Source organism: Gouania willdenowi, chromosome 14 (genome assembly GCF_900634775.1).
Source record: "Gouania willdenowi chromosome 14, fGouWil2.1, whole genome shotgun sequence".
NCBI lineage: Eukaryota > Metazoa > Chordata > Actinopteri > Blenniiformes > Gobiesocidae > Gouania > Gouania willdenowi.
Genome location: NC_041057.1, coordinates 638,505 through 662,290, shown reverse-complemented (window position 1 = coordinate 662,290; position 23,786 = coordinate 638,505). Strand labels below are relative to the sequence as shown.

The 23,786-nt window shown below is 42.7% G+C and overlaps 1 protein-coding gene across 1 annotated transcript in view; it reads left to right on the top strand.

The window, feature by feature from the left end:
• The first annotated feature begins 6,625 nt into the window (after nucleotides 1-6,625).
• LOC114475965 (hexokinase-2-like) overlaps nucleotides 6,626-23,786 on the top strand; it is a 35,090-nt gene continuing 17,929 nt past the window's right edge. The window contains 12 exon segments of the mRNA XM_028467193.1: nucleotides 6,626-6,667; nucleotides 8,784-8,854; nucleotides 9,234-9,396; nucleotides 11,391-11,539; nucleotides 11,666-11,785; nucleotides 18,357-18,452; nucleotides 18,718-18,817; nucleotides 18,943-19,126; nucleotides 19,650-19,805; nucleotides 20,069-20,302; nucleotides 21,137-21,156; nucleotides 21,159-21,314. Of these exon segments, the coding sequence (XP_028322994.1) occupies nucleotides 8,795-8,854; nucleotides 9,234-9,396; nucleotides 11,391-11,539; nucleotides 11,666-11,785; nucleotides 18,357-18,452; nucleotides 18,718-18,817; nucleotides 18,943-19,126; nucleotides 19,650-19,805; nucleotides 20,069-20,302; nucleotides 21,137-21,156; nucleotides 21,159-21,314 (1,438 nt within the window). The 5' untranslated portion in view covers nucleotides 6,626-6,667; nucleotides 8,784-8,794.

Below are 23,786 nucleotides of genomic sequence, written 5' to 3'. Positions count from 1 at the left end.
TGTGTGTGTGTGTGTGTGTGTGTGCGCTCGCGTGCGTCTCAGAGTAAATGCACAAAATTACACCAAAAACACAAAAGTCAACATTTCTCTAATAAGACAACAAAATTATAAAAAAAATAGCAGAAATATACATGATGATACAATTCACAAACTCTTTGTTGATTCCTGTTAAAGCTTTGGTCATTATTCCAATGTGTATTGGGGCGGGGCCACAATTTGTTAATGAATTAATTTTATATTTCAACCTTTTAATTAAAAATGAAATGTTTTTTTATACCTTGACGTGAATTTAAGAAATACATTTTGTTTTTATTGTTTGGATTTTTTCTATTGGCTGAGGAATACAGACCCCTTAACTCACTCAGTGCCATTGACGAGATATCTTGTCATTTGCATTTTTTCACGGGGATTACTAGAAAACACCCTGGCGGAGGTCTCTCATCAATAAGCTGTGGGGTGTTGTAGTGACCAACTGTGTCCTGAAGATGGCAGCGGTGCACCTTTAGATGAGAGATTAGCCACTGACGCTACCCAGCAAAGGAGGAAGAAGCAGGAAAAAAATGAGATAATGGCGCTATGAATTGATATTGTGATGTATCCAGCAGCTCACAGCTCCACATACTAACATAGAACATGAGTGGATTATTGATAATGTTGTGATCGTGAGATAAAACCATCAACTAACCGGGCTAAACGGTCATCGCTGTGTGTCAGAGGAGGGGGTGGAGGTGGGTACAAAAAACGGGCAGTTACACTGTATGTCTGGGAGGATGAGGAAGTTGAGTGTGTGCAGACTGACGGGAGAGAAAGTTGGAGGAACGGTAAGAAACAGTAAAAAATCCATTCAACTCTGACCCAGATAGATAAATAATAATTTTGCCATCAAAAGCCCGGTCTGTGTTTTTTTAGTTTTAAATAAGAAAACAATGTTCAGATGTTAGAGTTGTCACTAAAGCAAAAAAAAAAAAATAGCTTTTACAAAAAGGCTTTTTTCTCAGCTTTTTGCTCTGAATCTGAAGATTTGTGTAAAACTTGCTCTATTCAACGGCTGATTACAAAAGAATGAAACAAGCCAGAAACAATTTTTTGATGAAAGTAGAGGCTTCAATCTTTCAGAATCTGGTGTCAGATTTCAGATAGTCATAGTAGAAAATATACTGTGGGTCTTTAAAAATCAGTCAAAATGCTCAAAAACGGCTGGAACTGAGGGGGTAGAAAATCTCAGAATGGCTGGAACTGAATGAGTTAATGGTCCACGTCACGAGTGACATCACAACTCTAGCTGGAGGCATAAACAGGAAATGCTGCGACTAAAAACTGGAGGCTAGTTGTTTAGAAGGCTCTGATTTAAGTGCCTGCCTTTTTAAGAGGCACTCAGTTTCAGTGAGCAGTGTGCACGTGACCGATAGTTGAGTTTGGCAGTTGTCCAAGTAAGAGAGTGATTCGGATGTTGCGCTAGTTTCTGTCCTTTAAAACCTTCTTCTGAGTTGTGTGCAGTTCCTACTCCTGTTCCTGTTCCTGTGTGCTCCAATTTGTCTATAGTCCATGACCAGAAAGTAAGTCACCATCTATGTTTTAAGTTCATGCTATGTTGATCAGTGTATAGGCTAACAGCTATGATAATGTCATGCTAACCCACTTATATAACACTGTTTACTGTGTCAGAGTTCACGGTGCTGTTATAACTGCTGGGGAAAATCTATTCAATAATATTTTTGGCAAGGAGAGGGTGCTATTACCTATCACATTGATTCAGTTTAAATGTAGAGCTTCATTTACACAGAAGAGTGAATGTGGGTCATTTATTTTTCCCTTTGGTTGTAAATTAGAGATAATTTGGAGTAATTGAGCCTTTTTGATGTTGATGTAACAGAATGTTATATCAGCTGTTCACAGCTTTGTATTTGCTTTACATATAATTGTTTATTTTTGTCATGTTTGTTACAGACTATACAATATTAGAACTACTCCAACAAATAGCATTTAATCTGCTGTTAATTGGAATAAAATACAGCTGGAACACACTCCAATTAAAGAGAAAGGACGTCTCATCTCTTCATTCACATGTAGCTCGACTTTCGAGCAAACTACCTGCCGAACAACGTGCTGACTTCCGTCGATACCAATTCAAGCACCCTGGGGCTACCCACTACTTAATCGATTTATCAGAATGGCTCCGCTATGAGTCATGGTCCCAGGGTTTCGACAGCCATGCCATGGGATGAAGCACCAAAGAAAGGCAGAACGTGCGAATAGATTCACGCCATCCAAGACAAACAGTGACAGTCCTGCATGGTGCTGGAGTATCAAAGAGAGAGTTCAGCTAATAATAAAGCCAAGAGTAAAGTTTACTGAGCCTACTGTGATAGTAATGAACACTACCTGAGTCAGTGTAGCAATGTTGCTACATTATCAAAAGACCAGCTCAGAGAGTGGATCCAGGTTAACAGACGGTGCTGGTGCTGTGCACGAACCCATCAGGCAGCCCAGTGCACATTGTAGAAACCCTGCAACATCTGTCAGGGAAAACACCTCCCGGCCCTCCACGAGATAAACCTGAGACCAGAGAAAAGTAACGCACCAGCAAAGGAAGAGAGCTGCTTAACCAGCTCAGCCTCCGACTCGCTCTACCTCGACCGACCTGGAGCAGAGAATCAGTTCTTGTTAAAGATTGTTCCGGTGCTTGTGCATTATGGAGAACGGACGTTAGACACCTTCGCGATCCTCGACGATGGGTCAGAAAGGACTGTGCTTCTACCAGATGCAGCTAAGTCTCTAGGTTTGAAGGGCATCCCTGAAGATCTTCCACTACGGACTGTCCGCCAAGATATTCAGGTGCTCAAGGGACATACTGTGTCTTTCAGCATCTCTTCAGCTGCCGATCCTCAGACAAGCTATAAGATTGATCGTGCCTTCACAGCTTGTCGCCTCAGCCTAGCTCCTCATACCTACCCTATCGACCGCCTTCAAAGGAAGTTTAAGCACCTACGTGGCATCCCTATACCTGCCTTTAGAGAAGCCAAACCATCACTCCTTATCGGGTCCGACCATCCCCACCTCACAACTCCGGTGGAGCCCGTCAGACTTGGCCCACCTGGTGGCCCAGCAGCAGTCTGCACCAGACTTGGGTGGACCCTTCAAGGCCCTATCCAGGGCATGGGGCGGCTAACTGGCCCTGCGCAGTGTCTGTTCATCTCAACAACGCCACCACCAGATGAACTGTACAAGCACGTCGAAAGGCTATGGCAAGTAGATACAGTAACTTACAGGCCTGACAAAGAGGTTACGCGGTCTAAGCAGGATCAGCAGGCTGTCGCATGTCTTAAAGCCAATACTGTTCAGGTGGAGATTGATGTGTCCTCAGGGATGCTACACCACTAGTTTGTCACGCAGACATGCCCCTGCTTCACGCACCAAAAGAGTCAGTCATGCCACAGCTGCGTAGTACCGAAAGGCGACTCCAGAAGCGCCCCGAACAAGCAGAAGCCTACAAGAAGGAAATGCAAAAGCCTATTACTGCAGGAGTGGTGCGTGAAGTCAGTGAGGACTCCCCACCCAAAGAGGTCTGGTACATCCCCCATCACCTTGTCAATCATAATGGAAAGAATCGCCTTGTTTTCAACTGCTCTCACACCTACCTTGGACAGAGCCTGAACCAGTACCTACTTCCTGGCCCTACCCTTGGCGCCTCCCTACTTGGAGTCCTGTTGAGGTTTCATGAACATCCGATAGCAGTCAGTGGAGACATCAAGGGGATGTTTCACCGAGTACGCCTCTTAGCTGAAAATCGCCCCCTGCTATGGTTCCTGTGGCGTGAGTTGAAAATGAATGAGCCTCCTAAAATATTTGAGTGGCAGGTCTTACCTTATGGTACCACGTGCAGCCCCTGCTGTGCATCTTATGCCTTACAGCTCCATGTTCTCGACCATACCCAACCTCTCGATGATCTGAGATTTTCGGTTGAGAAATGCTTCTACGTGGATAACTGCCTACAGAGTGTGCCTACACCAAGGGAAGCCAAGATACTTGTTGACCGGCTCAGAGACCTTCTGGCCTCTGCAGGCTTTGAGCTTGAGTCCCTCCCTCACCTCACCTTTCCACGTGCATATGTGTCTACAGACACCAACCTAAAGAACGCTGTCCGTGAGGTGCACATTTTCGCAGATGCCTCTGAGAAAGCTTACGGGGCCGTAGCCTACTTGTGAACAGTGGACGCCAAAGGCCACATTCACCTCTCCTTCATTCTTGCTCGTTCCAGAGTGGCTCCAAAACGTCTGCATTCTATCCCTCGCTTGGAGCTCTGTGCAGCACTTGCAGCATCACAGATGGCACAAGTCCTTAAGAAGGAACTAACTCTAAAGGTGGAGCGCATCGTGTTGTGGTCAGACTCCACTACTGTGCTAACCTGGTTACATTCCCAGTCCTGCAAATTTAAGGTGTTTGTTGGGGCCAGAGTAGCCGAGATACAGGAGTTGACTGAGAACTGCACATGGCGCTATGTAGACTCTTTAAACAATCCTGCCAATGACGTGACTCGAGGGAAGACCCTAAAGGCCCTCCTAGCGCCAAACCGATGGTCACAGGGACCTCCGTTTCTCCTTTAGAGCCCCAATACCTGGCCGGAGAAGCCCTGCACAGAACCACTGAAGGATGAGACTGAGTTCCGGAAGGCTGCTTTCTGTGGCCTAACGACCACCTCACCTACTACTTCGCTCTTGGCTGAAGAAATGTGCAACATCTGGCAGGAACTCCGGGATGTTACAGCTCAAAACCTTCAGGGGTCTTCCACCTCAAATTTGTCACCAAGTGCTGAGGAGTATTGTCAAGCGGAGATACTCATTCTCCAACAAGCCCAACGGCAATCCTTTCCGGATGAATATAAGCACCTAGCAGCTGGGAAACCTGTCTCATCAGGAAGTCGTTTGTTCACCCTAGCGCTCAACTTGGACGAGTCCACCAATCTGATAAGAGTGGATGGCAGACTCCGACGATTGGAAGGTCAAGTCGACTTAACCCTGCACCCTGTTGTCCTCGATCCTTCACATCAAGTTACAGGCTTGCTCATTCAGAAGTATGATGCAGATCTCCATCACCCTGGTCCAGAGCGGATCTTTGCAGAGCTGAGTAGGAAATTCTGGGTACTTCGAGGGTGGGAGGCAATCAGAAGATACCAACATGTATGTCCTGAGTGTCAGCACTGGAGAGCTAGGCCCTCAATTCCCAAAATGGCTGACTTACCCACTGCTCGTCTCCAATTACACAAACCAACCTTCTACTCCACTGGTGTGGATTGCGTCGGGCCTATGATGGTGAAAGTGGGCAGATGCCAGGAAAAGCGCTGGGGGATTATATTCAAGTGTTTAACCACCAGGGCCGTACATTTGGATCTACTCAAGACGATTGATGCAGATGCCTACCTGATGGCTCTGAGGCACTTCATTGCTAGAAGAGGAACCCCTGCAGAAATATGGTCGGACAATGGAACAAACTTAAGGGGAGGTGAACGGGAGCTCAGAAAAGCCTATGAAAGCATGGCACAAACCCTGTAGGATCAACTCGCTCGTCAAAGGATCCAGTTCAGGTTCAACCCTCCAGCAGCCCCACACTTTGGTGGAGTGTGGGAAAGAGAGGTTCGCTCAGTCAAGTCCGCACTCTACACTAGCGTGGGATCACAACCTCTACCCGAAGATGTCCTCCAAACGGTACTCCTAGGGGTGGAGGCTGTCTTGAACTCGAAGCCCCTAGGTTACGTATCTGCTGACGTTGCAGATATCGACCCTGTAACACCCAACAGTCTGCTGACGGGGCGGCCAGATGGATCTCTTCCGCAAGTGGTCTACCCAGGGACTTGACCCGTAGACACTGGAGGAATTCACAGATTCTCGCCAATCAGTTCTGATGTAGGTTCATCAGAGATTACCTTCCTAGCCTACAGACTGGGCAGAAATGGCATTCCTCTCCTCCCGAACTCCTGGAAATGGCAGATGTCATGATGGTTGACCCACAACTGCCTCGGGCCCTATGGCCCATCGGACATGTTGTGAAGATTCACCGCAGTGATGATGGGTTAATTAGGTCTGCTGAAGTGGATGTTAAAGGACACGTCTACACTCGGCCGGTGGCTCGGTTGGTGGTGTTACCAGCTCTTCCATCAAGCAAGGAAGATCCCTCTCCTCTATCGTTAGTTGAAGAGCCTTTATTTCAAACAAAAGTTCAATGCACTTTTGGGGGCGGCCGTTTGGAAGTCTCTGATTTATGTGCCTGCCTCTTTGCTCTTTGGGGAGTGGTGGCCTCGTGGTTAAGGACGCTGGGCTTGTAATCGGAGGGTTGCCGGTTCAAGCCTCACCTGGGCCATCACTGTGGCCCATCACTGTGGCCCAGGTGAGCAAGTCCCTTAATCCGGAACTGCTCCCCAGGCGCCGCAAAAATGGCTGCCCACTGCTCCTTAGGGATGGGTTAAATGCAGAGGACAAATTAAAGGCGAAAGCCCCGATTTAATCTTTAATCTTAAGAGGCACTCGGTTTCAGTGTGCACGTGACCGATAGTTGAGTTTGGCAGTTGTCCAAGTGATTCGGATGTTTAACTAGTTCCTGTTCTTTAAGACATTCTTCTGAGTTGTGTGCAGTTCCTGTATGCTCCAGTTTGTCTATAGTCCATGACCAGAAAGTAAGTCACCATCTATGTTTTAAGTTCATGCTATGTTGATCAGTAGGCTAACAGGCTAACAGTAGGCTAATAGGCTAACAGCTATGATAATGTCATGCTAACCCACTTATGTAACACTGTTTACTGTGTCAGAGTTCACGGTGCTGTTATAACTGCTGGGGGACATTTATTCAATAATATTTTTGGCCAGTAGAGGGTGCCATTACCTTGCACATTGATTCAGTTTAAATGTAGAGCTTCATTTACACAGAAGAGTGAATGTGGGTCATTTATTTTTCCCTTTGGTTGTAAATTAGAGATAATTTGGAGTAATTGAGCCTTTTTGATGTTGATGTAACAGAATGTTATATCAGCTGTTCACAGCTTTGTATTTGCTTTACATATAATTGTTTATTTTTGTCATGTTTGTTACAGACTATACAATATTAGAACTACTCCAACAAATAGCATTTAATCTGCTGTTAATTGGAATAAAATACAGCTGGAACACACTCCAATTAAAGAGAAAGGACGTCTCATCTCTTCATTCCTGTGCCCTGATCAGAACCTCATTCAGTTTGCTGTTTTAAACCTAAAAGAACTAGACAATCACTATTTCCTCTCTTTCACTAGTGATGTCACAGCTTTGATGTGTGTTTGAGTGCCTGAACATGAGGAATAACGTTAGTGTATGTACATTAAAGTTTTATAGGATTCCAGCAGACACTCGTGCTCAGAAAAAACAAAGACACGTGGTTTTGCCTCCAGGTTAAGCCCCGCCCAACAAAATCCAACCTTCACAAACAAAGGGTTAATAACAGGTCGGAATAAACTGACACAAAGCAACATCACATTTTCAATATGTTTATTGAACTCTATAAATTCTATAAACAGCATCAGTTGGATTTTTATACAATTAATAAATAATAATTGCAGCACCTGATGGTTAAAAAGTGCAATAAATAAATAAACTGTAAAACGGCCAATTCCTGGTTTCATTAAATAACAATAACAGCAGCTACATTATTGACTATAATGTAGTTAGATTACATGCTGTAAATCAGTATTATTGATTTTAGATCATTTATTTGTGTGAAGGATCATTTGATCTCGTGGATCCTCTGAGAGAATAAAAAAATCTATAAAAAGTGTAATTATTGCATTAAATTAATTTACATTTCAGTGTAAAAATGAAAATAGTTGTTTTACACGTGTGACGTTGACATTTTATTTTTAATAAATGAAATGTGCTTTTATCTTTATAAACAACATTATTATGTTCTATGAAACCTATGAAATGAGCCTGAAATGAAGAACAAAATGATTTTCATAACCATTCAAATACAGGTAAAGTACTTTATTTCAGTGTGTTCTCATCTTATATTTTTCCTTTTTCTCTGTTTTCTTCTCTGATAAATGTTTGTGTTTCTTTTCATTTGTTCAGTTTGTCTGAAAATATTACTTTCATCTGTATTTTAAAGCAGCTTCATTTGAATCATTTTTGTTTTTCTAAAATTAGCTCAGATTTGATATTTCCGGCTCATATTAAAATGAAACATCACTAAACAGTGAAAAAGTCATTTATTACACGTTACAGTGAGTTTAATATCTCTGATTCTTTACTTCCTAAAGTTGTAAAATGTTAGTTTTTAGCTCCTCCTCATCAGGATTGCAGATGCTGCGCGTGACGTAACAACACCTGAAGAGGGCGTGAACCTACACACAATTACACACACACTTTACTACACACACACACACACTTTACTACACACACACACACAACTTGAGACGCACAAGGTGAGCTCCTGCTTCAAAGCTGAACTTTGCTGTTTATATTTATGTTTTATATTTATTAATGAAAGTGTGTGTTTATTGTATTTATTAAATAATGACTTCACATGTTTAAACGTTTCTGTGAGTGTGCGTTGATCCTCATTCTGACATTTATCTTGTAAAAAGCAGACAGGTGGAATACTGTGACGTCACATGCTAAATAGTGTGTGTGTGTGTGTGTGTGTGTGTGTGTGTGTGTGTGTGTGTGTGTGTGTGTGTGTGTGTGTGTGTGTGTGTGTGTGTGTGTGTGTGTGTGTGTGTGTGTGTGTGTGCGTGTGTGTGTGTGTGTGTGTGTTCACTGCAGACAAACTCAGAATGAATGAAGACGGGTCTGTTATTCACACTGATGGAATCCCAACAGAGCTCCTCACTCAGGTAATCAATAATCAGCAGGTAATCAATAATCCATCTGTGTTTGTTCTTTATAATTTATATAATACTTTATTTATTCAAGATGTTTGTGAGAAAAAAATGTTAAAAAAAAAAACATCAACATTTAACAATAAATCTGTTTAAAATATAAAATTATGAAATTTAAAAATAAACTTTTTACACGTAGCCAGGCTGAAAACACTTGGATTGGTGCACAGGTTTATATCCTGCTTCATAGTACAGAGAATGTTTAATAAATCATACACAGAAATACTTTAAAAAAATCAAAAACACCTATTAAAAAACACAACAAACAATGGTTAAAAAAAGAAAAATGATATAAACTACAATGTGTGTGTGTGTGTGTGTGTGTGTTCTCCAGGTACAGAGTGTGTTGCAGCCCTTCTGTCTCTCTGTCCATCAGTTGAGGACCATCAGTGATCTTCTGATGAAGGATCTAATCAAAGGTTTGGGGAAACATTCTCATCACAAAGCAGCTGTTAAGATGTTGCCGACCTTCGTCAGGTCCATGCCCGATGGCACGGGTCAGACTACACACACACACACACACACACACACACACACACACACACACACACACACACACACACACACACGCACACACACACAGGGACACAAAGGGCTCATGCTATGAATCTAGATGACCTCTTATCACTAACTTCCAGGATTTAATCAGTGTGTGCTGGACTACGAAGCTTGCTGGAGCTTAATCACTATGGCAACTGATGCTGAACGGCTAACCAGGAGGGTATTTGATCAAAGTGTTCTCAGTAGAACCAGGTTTATGGTTTAAACCTGGTTCAGCTAAATCGTCCGTTTATACTTTTACTGATGTTGTTTATAACGGGACAAAGAGAGGGTTTATACAACTGAACATGAACTGATGGATAAAGTCTGACCAATCACTGCCTTTCAGTACAAATGAAATGAACCAATCAGAGACCTTTATATTTTGTCCTGCCCCCTTCTGCCCCTCCCTCCTCCTGTGGGAGGGGTTTGTTCTTTTGTATCAGGTGTGTTAAAGGGGACATATCATGGTTTTAAATCCTTCCTTTTTACATATAAATCATACAGTTGTGGTCTATATAAAGCAGAACTGCAATGCTTGGGTCTGAATTCCTCATTATTATAGCTCCACCCCTTTTCTACCCCTTTTCTGATGTGCTTCTAAGAGCAACTTGTTTTGCTGTGGTCTCTTTAAATGCAAATGAGACACTTCATACCCCGCCCCCTCTCCAGGTTCAACTCCACCCTGTTCGGCCATTTTTGTAGTTTGATAGAAGAGATACGGCTATGTAGCGGAGCATAAACTTTTTATTCAGAGGTTATTTACAAAATGTCAACAACGTTAGACTTGTCCATCCAGCCTTACATGTTCCAGCCAGAGTCTGACCCAGTGGAGCGAGATGAAAATGAAGATGATGAACCTGCAGAACCCTAACAAGTGAGCTAACATAAGCACAAAGCTAACGCTAGCGCCAAGCTAACGTCACGAAATGCATTTTAATACAGTCTTTTCAAAGACAAAAAATGGCAAAATGAAATGACTAATGAAAACTTTAGACTTAAATTAAATCACGTAGGCCATATCATCAAGGATCTAAAACGAGCACACAGCGCTAACATATGAAGACGGTGCAACTGCTAATGCTAACAAAACAATGACAGGGACGTCTTATCATCACACTTTTTAGCGTTATTTACAGCTTACCGAAGTGCTCTGTTCATCGTCTCCAAAGATAGAAGGAATTGAACCCTCAATCAGACAAAGTCTTTCTGTAAATCCTTCTTTATACTGGTGGAGGTTGATGAAGCAGTCATCATTGGACTACAAAATAAAAGCCAGAAATAAAAATGGCGGATTGCTCGAAATGTTGGACCTGGAGTTGATGAACTAATTTGGCAGTTCTGCTGCAAATACTGTGATGTAATAGTTCAAAAAACGTATTAGAGAATAGAAAAATTGAAACAGATTGAAAAACATGACCAAAACAGAATATAAAGATATCTACGGAGCATCTGAAGAGATTAATTTGAACTTTTCTGTACTTCTAAACACTCTAAATATACAACAAAATGCATTTAAGGGCTAAAAAAGTGAATTTAACATGATATGTCCCCTTTAAAGCATGTGGTGGTGGAGCTTAGAGGAGTGGGTGGAGCATAGATGAGAGGGTGGAACTTAGAGGAGCTAACATGATGCTAGCTCTCTAGCCTGTCATCAGGATGTGGGTGTGTCTACAGGGTGTGACCGCTACCTCAGCACGTTGTTTATCATCGACTCCTATGTCTGTCTGTGTGTTTGTTTGTTTATCTGTCTGTGTGTGTACACAATTACTTGAAAAGTTATGAATGGATTTGAATTAAATTTGTTTGTAATAATAATAATAATAATACATTTTATTTGTAATGCACTTTATATTTGATTCCAAATCTCAAAGTGCTACAGGATTAAAAAAAAAAAAAAAGATAAAATAATAATAAATAAATAAAACACAACATATGTTTGTTCACTCAGAGCACGGAGACTTCCTGGCTCTAGATCTGGGAGGAACCAACTTCCGGGTGCTCCATGTGCGAGTGTTGGAGGAGGAGAAGGTGGTGGATATCTTAGGAAGTCAGACCTGCTCCATCTCACAGGACATCATGCTGGGGACAGGAGAGCAGGTGGGGGTCTCAACATGTGACCCAAGGGCCATTTATGGCCGCTCGTTTTAATACACGTGTGTGTGTGTGTGTGTGTGTGTGTGTGTGTGTGTGTGTGTGTGTGTGTGTGTGTGTGTGTGTGTGCAGCTGTTTGATCACATCGCTGCGTGTCTTGCTGATTTCATCTCGTCTCAGAACTTAAAAGGACAAACTCTACCTCTGGGATTCACCTTTTCATTTTCCTGTGAGCAGAAGAAGATCGATGAGGTACACACACACACACACACACACACACACACACACACACGTGTATTAAAACGAGCGGCCATAAATGGCCCTTGGGTCACATGTTTGGGTCACAACTTTTTAACATATTTAAAGCCAAACCCTGCCTTGTCATTCATAAAGCTAGAGTCCTCCTCATGTCCACTGGATAGGTGCAGCACAGGTGCTGCTAGTTGCTACGCTAACTGCTACTGCTGCTCTCCTCTGCAATTTCCACAGAAACAAGCTTTAGCTCAGGCTTAGCTTCACTTATTGGATTAAAAAAGCTCTGTTTTAGCCTTTTTCTACCATCTTCAGCGCTGACAGATAAACTATTTTTGTAACGTGGGGGCGTGGCTTGACTTTCCTCTCTGTAGGGTTTTTAACAAGTAAATCTTACAACCAACTAGTCCCTACTAAACACACACAGAGGTCAGCATGCTGCGCTACATGCTACCAGTTCACAGGCTCTAGGAAGACTCAATACCAACTTCAAGCAGTTCAGATAACTCCCTGAACCCCAGCATGTTGCTGGTGATTGGCTGGATGATGTTCACACGTACCCTTTGGTTGACCATCATGTAAATCAGCAACAATGGAATGTTCCATTTCTCATGTGATACAGTCAAGTCTCAGAACTGGAACGAACATCTCAGTAAATATCCTTCATCTGTCTTCCTCACACTTGTGTGGTTCTCTGTCATTCTTCTTCTCTGCTCCTACCCTCCCTATCTGCCCTCGCTGCTCATTATGTCTGCTGTCTTGTGGATCTAGGAGACTTTCTCTCCATTCATCTTAAAAAATGAAACTATGGAATTGGTCAGCTGGTCACTTAATGCTATTGATCAAGTTTTCTCAATGAGAAGACCAGGCTGAGGTGAGCCTGCGTGTCCGGACGGAACGTTTGCATCGGATACACGATTGATTCCTGGGACAGATGAAAGGTCGTGTGCCTATCTTTACTATCCGTGGAGGATATCTACATGATTGGAGTCATGGAGCTGGCAGTTATCTGATCTATCGTAAAGTCTGTATTTGGTTTGCAGCTGTTTTGGGAAGACTGCCAGTCATCTCTGAAGGACGGGGCAGATCACTGAACTCTCAGAATATCATGATGAACAAACTCAAACGTAAGCAGGAGGCTACTCTGGAGCATTTGCATGAAATCAAATTGAACTTGGAGAGGATGGAGAGGATCTCAGCTACTCAGTTACTGAGACCAGACACTCAACGCTACTGAAAGAATGCTAGTCTGAAATGAAAACAAATTGTTATCACCCTTGCCCCCCCCCCCCACATGTCGCCGAGGTTGTGTCTAAATCTCACCATGGTTGCTTACAGATCCGACATACCCCCCCCATCTCTCCATTACCATCTGGACTCTCGTCTGCTGAACCAGGCCTATCAAGGCCACATAACATCTGACTGTTTCAAACAGGAGAGCAAAGGTTTTATTTTGTCTACGCCTTCACTGCAGCCCACCCGCCCCCTCCCCTCCAGCTCAGGGAAGGTGTCTGTGGAGGAACGTCCAGTGGCTGCATGCCCATGCCCCCCAGTAGCTGGATATTTTCTCCCTCTCTATGCTGAGCATAGAGAGGTGCTGGATCCAATCAAATAAGTACCGGTCAAAATCTGGGAGGTGCCAGATCCTGCTCCGGCAAGATCCGTCCCAAATGACACTTTGGTTATAATGTTAGTTTGATGCTAATGCTAAGCTAATGCTAGGTTAATGCTTAGCTAATTCTAGGTTAATGCTTTGCTAATGCAAAGTTAATACTTAGCTAATGCTAGGTTAATGCTTAGCTAATGCAAGGTTAATGCTTAGCTAATGCAAGGTTAATGCTTAGCTAATGCAAAGTTAATGCTTAATTAATGCTAGGTTAATGTTAAAGCTAGGGTAGTGCTAATGCTACGTCCGTGCTAATGCTAGGCAAATGCTAATGCTAGGGGAATGCTATTGCTATACTAATGTTAGGTTGATGCTAATGTTAAGCTATTGCTACGTTACTGCCTAGTTAATGCTTAGCTAATGCAAAGGTAATGCTGAATTAATGCTAATGCTAGGCAAATGCTAATGCTAGACAAATGCTAATGCTACGCAAATGCTAATCTAGTGCTAGGTTAACGCTTAGCTAATGCAAGGTTAATGCTAGGTTAATGCTAAAGGCAAGGCAAGGCAAATTTATTTGTATAGCGCATTTCATACTCAAGGCAACTCAATGTGCTTTACATGATAAAACATTCAATTGTTTAAAATCAATAAGAACATTTAAAATCATCAGTAAAATCAATTAAAATCATCAGTAAAATCATCATGACATCATCAATATGACCATAAATCTCTCTCTCAATCATATGCAGTAGAGAAAAAAAGTTCCTTTAACTTTGATTTAAAAATGTTCACATGTGATGCTGACTTCAGCTCTGCTGCAGTTTGTTCCACTTCTTTGCAGCATAACAACTAAACACAGCATCACCATGGTTACTGTGAGCTCTGGGCTCCACTATCTGACCTGTGTCCATAGATCTCAGAGACCTGCTGGGTTCATACCTGACTAACATCTCACTGATGTATTCTGGACCAAACCCATTCACACATTTATAACCAGCAGCAGAACTTTACAGTCTCCTCTGAGGCTGACTGGGAGCCAGTGTAATGTGTTCTGACCTCTTTGTTCTGGTTCAGACCTGAGCTGCAGCGTTCTGAACCAGCTGTAGATGTTTGATGAAGACCATTACAATAGTCCAGTCTGCTGGAGATAAAAGCATGGACCAGTTTCTCCTGATCTTTCTGAGTCATTAAACCTTTCACTCTGGAGATGTTCTTTAGGTGGTAGAAGATGTTTTTGTGATAGATTTGATCTGATGCTGAATGTCAGATCTGAGTCAATCAGAACACCAAGGTTTTTGACTTGGTCTTTATCTTCTAAAGATCCAGACTCAGATACTTGCTGACAGCAGTCCTCTTTTCATTGTTACCAAAGACAATCACCTCCATCTTGTCATGGTTTAGTTGAAGGAAGTTTTCACTCATCCAGCAGATGAAGCGAGGCTCGTGTTAATGCTAGGTTAGTGCTAATGTTAAGGGAATACTAATCCATTGCTAGGTTAATGCTAATACTATACTAATGTTAGGTTGATGTTAATGTTAAACTATTGCTAGGTTAATGCTAATGCTATACTAATGCCATACTAATGGTGGCGGTGACGTTGAAGCGGAGAGGACGCTGGCGCTGACTATTTGCTGCTTCTCTGCAGAATCCGTTCTCCCCTGACATTTTTATCAGAATGCCCATGATGATGATGACTTACCTGTCAGGTCAGAGCTGACACCACCCAGGCGGCCCCCTCCGGTCGTGTTGCCCCGAGTCCTTGTGCCATCGTGGGTTCGCTACTGGCTACTGTTGTTGGCCGCTGCTCTGGTTGTGGACGATCCCGCCGGGCTCTATAACCCTAACCCAACAGATTTCAATACGTGGAGTGGCTAACCGCTAGCGCCGGTGTTTCTCCGGACATCGTGAGGTCCAAAGGCCTAGCGCGGACCCGGGGGCTCTTCAACACCCGAGCTCCACTGCAACTGGGTCTGCCATACAGGCCTCGCTACATCCACCGGGGATCCGGCCGCCGGTTCACTGTGAACAGACACGGCGGTTGCGGCTCCATCGCGTCCCTCTGGTCTCCAGCACGTCCCGTCACACAGCAGTCACGTCATCACCAGCTACGTCATCAGAACGCCGCCGCCCCAGGTACAGTTAACAGAAAACCCAGAGTGGATTTCACTCTCCTCCGCTCACTAAAGAAACTGGACTCAAAAACACATCTCACACTACAACAACTAAACGTTCAATCTCTGTCAAATAAATCTAGACTTATGCATGACCACATCTTAGATAAAGACATAGACATTATGTGCCTATCTGAGACCTGGCAACAACCTGGGGTCTACTCAGTCCTCAATGAGGCATGCCCCCCTGGGTACTTGTACCTGGAAAAGGCCCGCACAACCGGACGTGGTGGGGGGCTTGCTGTAATGTTTTGCGAAAATATTCACCTTTCTCCTCTGCCTGTGCCCAATGTCACTTCATTTGAAAGCTTGGTCCCTCAATGCAAACATCCCCTCTCAGCAACTATAGCCCTCATTTATCGCCCCCCCAAATCACAACCAACCTTCACCTCAGACATACATGATTTTCTCATCTCCCTATGCACATCACACAAAAACATCCTGGTTATTGGGGATTTCAATATACACATGGACTCTCACACCTCCCGACAAACATCTGATTTTAAACAGGTCCTGGATTGCCTCAACCTACAGCAGCTTGTTGATGGACCCACACACAATAAGGGCCATATACTGGACTTGATCATCACAGACTCCATCCCTCTCACAGATCTCCAAATTCATGACATTGGCGTTTCAGACCACCAGGCAGTGATAATCAAAGTCCCCTTGTCATCCCATCGCACCAAACCAAAACGGCAGATGACATACAGGAACACCAAGAACATTGACTCCACCTCCTTCACCCAACACCTTCAGCTTCTTTCACCCCCTCTGTACTCATCAGTCAGCGATCTTATGGACTACTACAACGACAACCTCAGCTCCATCCTGGACATTCATGCCCCACAAAAAAACCCGGACTGTCACTTTCACCCGTTCAGCTCCCTGGTTCACAGACAAACTCAGGGCCATGAAAAGGTTGGGCCGCGTCCTGGAGCGAAACATCTAGCCTGACGGTGCATAAGTTGGCCTACCGGGAACATCAACACACATACGCAAAAGCCCTCTCCACCGCCAGGTCTGAACACTATTCAACAGTCATCAATAACAACCCAGGAAACTCAAAAAAACTATTTTCCACTGTCAGCCATCTCCTCAAACCACAGATCCCATCACATCACACACCTACAGCAATAAACTGCAACATTTTCCTTGATAATTTTACATCCAAAATTGACAATATCCGCTCATCTCTCGCACCTCTTCAAAATTCCGTTCATGACATCTCGACCACACCCGTTAAACAACATCTCACACACTTCATACCCACAACGCAGCAGGAGGTCGAGAAGATTGTCTGCACCTCAAAATCATCCACCTGTTCCCTGGATCCCATTCCCTCTCCTCTGCTCAAAAGTCACAACCAAATCATTAGCCCCCTCATAACCAAAATCATCAATCTCTCCCTGAAAACTGGCAACGTCCCACTTTCCCTCAAAACAGCTTTAATCAAACCACTCCTGAAAAAAACCTTCTCTTGATCCTGAAAACTTATCAAATTACCGTCCCATCTCCAACCTCCCATTCATATCCAAAATCCTGGAAAAAGTAGTCTCCTCTCAGCTCCACAATCACCTCAAAACTAACAGCCTACATGAAAAATTCCAATCTGGTTTCCGCCCCTCCCACAGTACAGAAACAGCGCTCATCAGAGTCACAAATAACCTGCTGATGACCTCCGACTCCGGTTCCACATCCCTCCTCATTCTTCTCGACCTCTCTGCTGCCTTTGACACCATCGATCACAACATCCTTCTCCACCGTCTCCAGCACATTGGCCTCTCTGACACCGTCCTTCACTGGTTCCGTTCCTACCTCACTGACAGGACCGAGTACGTGGTCCTGGGGAATGCTAAATCCCGCCCCCACACTGTCACCTGTGGGGTCCCCCAGGGCTCTGTGCTCGGCCCCACCCTCTTCACTATTTACATGCTTCCCCTCAGATGTGTCGTCGGCAGGCACGGATTTAACTTCCACTGCTATGCTGACGACACACAACTCTACCTCAAGTTCTCCCCCTCTGGGCCCCCCTCTGCCACCCTCACTCGTCTCAGCTCCTGCCTGGAGGAGATAAACGCATGGATGAGACAAAACTTCTTGCAGCTGAATGGCTCAAAAACAGAAGCCATCCAAACTGGTACCCCTCAACAACTCCGTGCCTCCCCCATCGCCTCAGTTTCAATTTTTGGCCACAGCATTCTCCTCTCTCCCTCCATTACCAACCTTGGGGTGAAGTTTGACCCCCGTGGCTCAGGTGGTAGTGGGTCATCTTCTGATCGAGAGGTTAGGGGTTCGATCCCAGTACCTGACTATGTGTCGAAGTGTCCTTGGGCAAGACACTGAACCCTAAGTTGCTCCAAGTGGTCGACTAGCGCCTTGCATGTCAGTCCTGTCCCACTGGTGTGTGAATGTGAGAGTGATTGGGTGAATGAGCTGATATGTAAAGCGCTTTGAGACTGTTTCAGTGGTGATAAAGCTTTCACATTCGCATTAATGTTAATGCTAGCTACTGCTAGTTAATGCTAATGCTAGGCTAATATTAATGCTAGGTAATGTTAATGCTAGCTACTGCTAGTTAATGCTAATGCTAGGCTAATGCTAAGCTAATGCAGTGTGAAGCGGTCCAGCACCTGCATCCTCACTTGCATTTTTTTCAGGAAATACAAATATTCTAGTTGTAATTGTAATGTAGCATTTGTGTCATTCGTAGATTTATCTGGTCACTGTGACAGTTGTAATTATGTGACATTTTATTTTGTAATCACAACTTCCTGTCTGTTCTCTCAGAGCATTCTTCTTCGTTGGACGAAAGGTTTTAACTGTTCAGGTGTTGAAGGAAGAGACATCGTCCAACTGCTGAAGGAGGCGGTTCAAAGGAGGGGGGTCAGTGTGTGTGTGTGTGTGTGTGTGTGTGTGTGTGTGTGTGTGTGTGTGTGTGTGTGTGTGTGTGTGTGTGTGTGTGTGTGTGTGTGTGTGTGTATGTGTGTACGGGTGTGTGTGTTTGTGTGTCAGTGTGTTTGTGTGTGTGTGTCAAAGATAAACAAGTGTGTGTGTGCGTGTCCGTGTGCGTGTGTGTTTGTGTGTCAGTGTGTTTGTGTGTCAGTGTGTTTGTGTGTGTGTCAAAGATAAACTAACGTGTGTGTTTCAGGACTTCACCATTGGCTTTGTTGCCATGGTGAACGATACAGTCGGTACGATGATGAGCTGTGGCTACAGAGACCAGAGCTGTGAGATCGGATTGATCATTGGTAACACAACACACACACACACGCTTACACACACACTGACACACACACACACACACACTCACTGACCTGACAGTGCGCCTAAGCTCAGGCTAACTGTGAATGGGCGTGGCTACCTGTGTTGCTAGGCACAGGCACTAATGCCTGCTACATGGAGGAGATGAGGAACGTGAAGCGTGTCGAGGGCGAGGACGGACGCATGTGCATCAACACAGAGTGGGGGGGGTTTGGAGACGACGGAACGTTAGAGAACATCATCACCGACATCAACAGAACCATAGATCAGACATCCATCAAACCTGGAGTTCACATGTACGTTGGATTACACTAGTCAGGATTACACTAGTCAGGATTAAAATAGTCAGGATTACACTAGTCAGGATTACACTAGTCAGGATTAAAATAGTCAGGATTACACTATTCAGGATTAAAATAGTCAGGATTACACTAGTCAGGATTACACTAGTCAGGATTAAAATAGTCAGGATTACACTAGTCAGGATTCAAATATTCAAGATATTGAAGTGCCATTTTACCTTATTATACACTTATCTTATCTTAGTTTATCCTAATTTAGCTGTTCATTTGCTCATTTTAGCTCATTTTAGTTAAGTTTAGTACTTAATTGTGTCTAATCTTAGTTTATTTTTTGCTGTTTATCTCATTTTAGATCATTTTTAGCTTGGTTTACCTTCACATAGTTTAGCTTAACTTATTCTTAGCTTATCTCATCTCATCCCATAATATTTGATATTATGTCGTAACTCATCTTACTTGTGCTTGTATTGGTCTACATCTTGTTTGTCTCTTATTTTGAAAGTCATTGTGTGTGTAGCTTTGAGAAGATGATCAGTGGGATGTATCTGGGTGAGTTGGTGCGTCTGCTGCTGGTCAAACTGACTGAACAGAAGCTGCTGTTCAAAGGTCAAAGGTCAACCACACTGCTGACTGCGGGAACGTTTCCCACCAAGTTCATCTCTGAGATCGAAGAGTGAGTGTGTGTGTCTGTGTGTGTGTGTGTGTGTGTGTGTGCGTGTGTGTGTGTGTGTGTGTGTGTGTGTGTGTGTGTGTACTGATGTGTGTGTGTGTGTGTGTGTGTGTGTGTGTGTGTGTGTGTGTGTGTGTACTGATGTGTGTGTGTGTGTGTGTGTACTGATGTGTGTGTGTGTGTGTGTGTGTGTGTGTGTGTGTGTGTGTACTGATGTGTGTGTGTGTGTGTGTGTACTGATGTGTGTGTGTGTGTGTGTGTCTCAGGCCGCTGTCTGGGCTGGAAAACGCTAAGCGGATCCTGTCATCTCTAAACGTTCCGTACGATTCCGTGGACGCTCGCATCGTGCGACTCGTCTGTGACACAGTGTCGTCGCGCACAGCTCGACTCTGCGCCGCCGCGTTAGCCACTATTGCTAACCGCATACGTGTAAACAGAGGACTGAAGCACCTGAAGACGACAGTGGGCGTGGACGGGACCGTGTACAAGAAACACCCCAAGTAAGAAGATAAATAAAAAAACAGAATTAAACTATTCAGAATTAAACTATTCAGAATTAAACTATTCAGAATTAAACTATTCAGAATTAAACTATTCAGAATTAAACTATTCAGAATTAAACTATTCAGAATTAAACTATTCAGAATTAAACTATTCAGAATTAATTAAACTATTCCCAAAATAAGGAAATATCTATAAAAGCAAGGACTGTGTGTGTGTGTGCGAGTCAGAATTAAATTTGCATTAGGAATTAAGTATTTACAAGGTAATTTTGAAGATGATTTAACTTTTATTCTGAAATAAAGAGGAATTAAAGATTAAAAATCTACTTAACCTCCCACTTTTCATTTTTTATTGATTTTGCACAGAATATTTACATTAGGAGCAGCACAATATTCCAAAATTACAAACATTTTTTAAATCTTGTATCATTAAAGTTGGGCAGAAACTGTGTATCAAAGGCACAACATCCTCACTTGCACTTCAGGAAATGCTAATATTCAAAGAAATAAACAAATCCCCAAAATAAGTAAATATACAAATAAATAGATAAATAAATCAACAAACACCCCAAGTAAGGAAATATACAAATAAATTGAAAAAGAACACCAAGTATTTACAATAAGAAGTAAGAAATTAAACAAACAAAAACAAAATAATAAAATAAAAGAAACCTTAGTGTTTTCTTTTCTCTAAAATCATTTTAAAAAGGGAACTGCTGTAATATGACCTGAGAATGATAGTTTCACATCATAATTCTGACTGAGTGTGTATATATTGTTGTCCTCTTGGGTTAAATAGTTGTATCTTGTTTGTGTTGTAATTATGAACAGTTTCAGTGATGAGCTCCAGGCATGGTGCGTCTCCTGGCCCCTGACTGTGACATCACCTTCATCCTGTCCCAGGACGGCAGCGGTAAAGGAGCCGCTATGGTGACGGCCGTGGCCCAGAGGCTAGCACTGCAGTCCCACCTGTTGGAGGACAGCGATGGAGACAGTGAGGAAGAGGACTGACAACGTTCTAGAACAGAGCTGTCAAACTCACTTTAGTTCAGGGGCCAAAATATGGACCAGTTTGACCTGAAGTGGGCCACAGAAAAAGAGGAAAGTCAACATTAATGTGCCCTGGTTTACACATATAAATAATGTATAAATGATCAAATATGTGAGTATATCAGTCCCTGCAGGATCTTCACTTAAATTTCCCTCATTTTGGGAATTTTGTGGAATAATTTGGGGAAAAAATGAGTCTGTTCAACAATTTGAGATTAAAAATGATATAAGAACTGGAAAATTGAGCTCTGCAAATATTGTGGATTATAATTTTCATATTTGGAGGGGCTATCTTAGTTGATCTCATATATATATGTGTGTATGTGTGTATTTTAGGGTTTTCAGGAGATATCCACAACTGAATTAGTTGGTAATTTACATAATGTTTCATGTATTTTCTATCATTTTTACTTTTGTGAGAAGGGCCGAATTTGATGCTCTAAAGGGCCAGAATTGGCCCCCGGACCTTGAGATTGACACATGGGTTCTAGAACTTTAAAAAGTGCAATAAAATCCTGCATCGTTTTGCTGACATTTGACTTTTTCTCCTTTTTTTAATCAAACTTTAATTAACTTTACCTAAAGAACTAAAGTTCAAACACAAATAAAAAGTATTTTTCCCTTTTTTAAATTTAAACTGTCATTTATTTTTAGTATTTTTTTAGTTATTGATTTATTTATTTTTTTGTTGCAATTTTCGTGTATTTTTCTGGAATTTTGTAATTTGTTGTGTATTTCACATAAAAGTTCACATAAAATTAGACAGTTTTTATCTTTTTATTTGTTTCTTATTTTCTACTTTTATCACTACTGTAGATTAATAATAATAATAATAATAATAATAATAAAAATAAAAATAATAATAATTTGTTCCATCCCAGTGGTTCTGCTCCCATCATAAAGTGCAGTTTGATTTCTACAACAGACTCTTATTTTGAAAAAAAAATTCTGTTTTGGCGCACTGTTACAGTTTTTTACGATTGAATAAACACAATTTTGATTGTTTTGTTTTGTTTAGCAAAACCCAACACACTAATAGCCCAACCACATACACAATAAGCAAAACACCTGAACTCCTTTGCAAAATGAACCACTCTTGTAAAAACTATACACTAACTTATCAAAACCATATTTTTTTACCAAATGAAACACACACGTTGCATATGACTTAACTCTGTTTGCACCAGTTACACTCTGCTGTTGAAAACCTTCAACACTTTGGGCTAATTCTGCTTCTAAGTGCATAGAGTAGTATGGGTGAAGCACACAGTGAATTTGCACAACTGTCAACACAATGTCTGCTCACACTTTTTGCAAAACAATACACACAGTGAACACTTGTATGCATTACTGTAGACACCACACAGGACACCAGACTAATGCTGTTGACAATGTTATTTATTTTATTCCATATACTCAAGCCAACATGGAGAAAAAAGAAAACATTTCCTAGTTTTCATGAACATAACATTTTATCCTGTACAAAAAAGAAAACAGCACATAAATTGCTACTGTTGGTATCTTCTCCTAGCTGGATCTGACCAGAGAATTTCATCCACATCACAGGCGAGAATGGCCGTGATGCCGTATCCACCCCTGTATGGCTGTGGCCTCAATCTGGTCACAGGCCTCCTCCATGGCCTGAATGAGGGCTACCCGAGCCAGGGGGTGCAGGTCGTAAACCTTCCACCACCATGCCGAGAAGAATTCTTCAATTGGGTTAAGAAATGGAGAATATGGTGAAATGTGGGTGCTGCGTAAACCAGTTCTGAACCAGAGCAGAGGGTGGAATGAAACATTGTCCCAGGTGACAATGTATTGGATCTGCATGTTATTTATGATTGTGAGCTTGTATACTCTGTCCAAAAATGTAAGGATGTGAGGTGTTTTATACAGACCCATGTTGGCATGGTGGTGGAGGACCCCATTCTGGGTGATGTTACCCCCACGTTGCCCCGGGACACTAATAATTGCCCTCTGGCCAATTCCATTTCTTCCCCTCCTTCTGACCTTTGAGAGGTTGAACCCACCTCGTCTCTGTAGATGAACTCATGCTGAATGGCCTCAGCATCCATTTGTAAAACTCTCTAAAATACAGTGTGTAGTTCAGCATAGATTTAGTGTACAGTACATTTACATGTAAAAAAAGGTTATGTGTGCAGTATGCAACATCAGAGTGAACAATACATACCTCCACATACTCATGTTTGACCCTCTCTGAGTTCCTCTCGGTACAACTGTTTCATTTGTACCTGATGTACCTTCAGGATACGAGCTATGGTGGACAGAGACCTGATTCACATTATAAAAGATCATTTGGTCGTCAATAATATTGGCCTGGATTTCACGAAGCCTGATGGCATTATTTGCCAAAACCATATTCACAATCTCCCTCTCCTGCAGTGGTGTGAAAATGGGAGCCCTTCCTCCT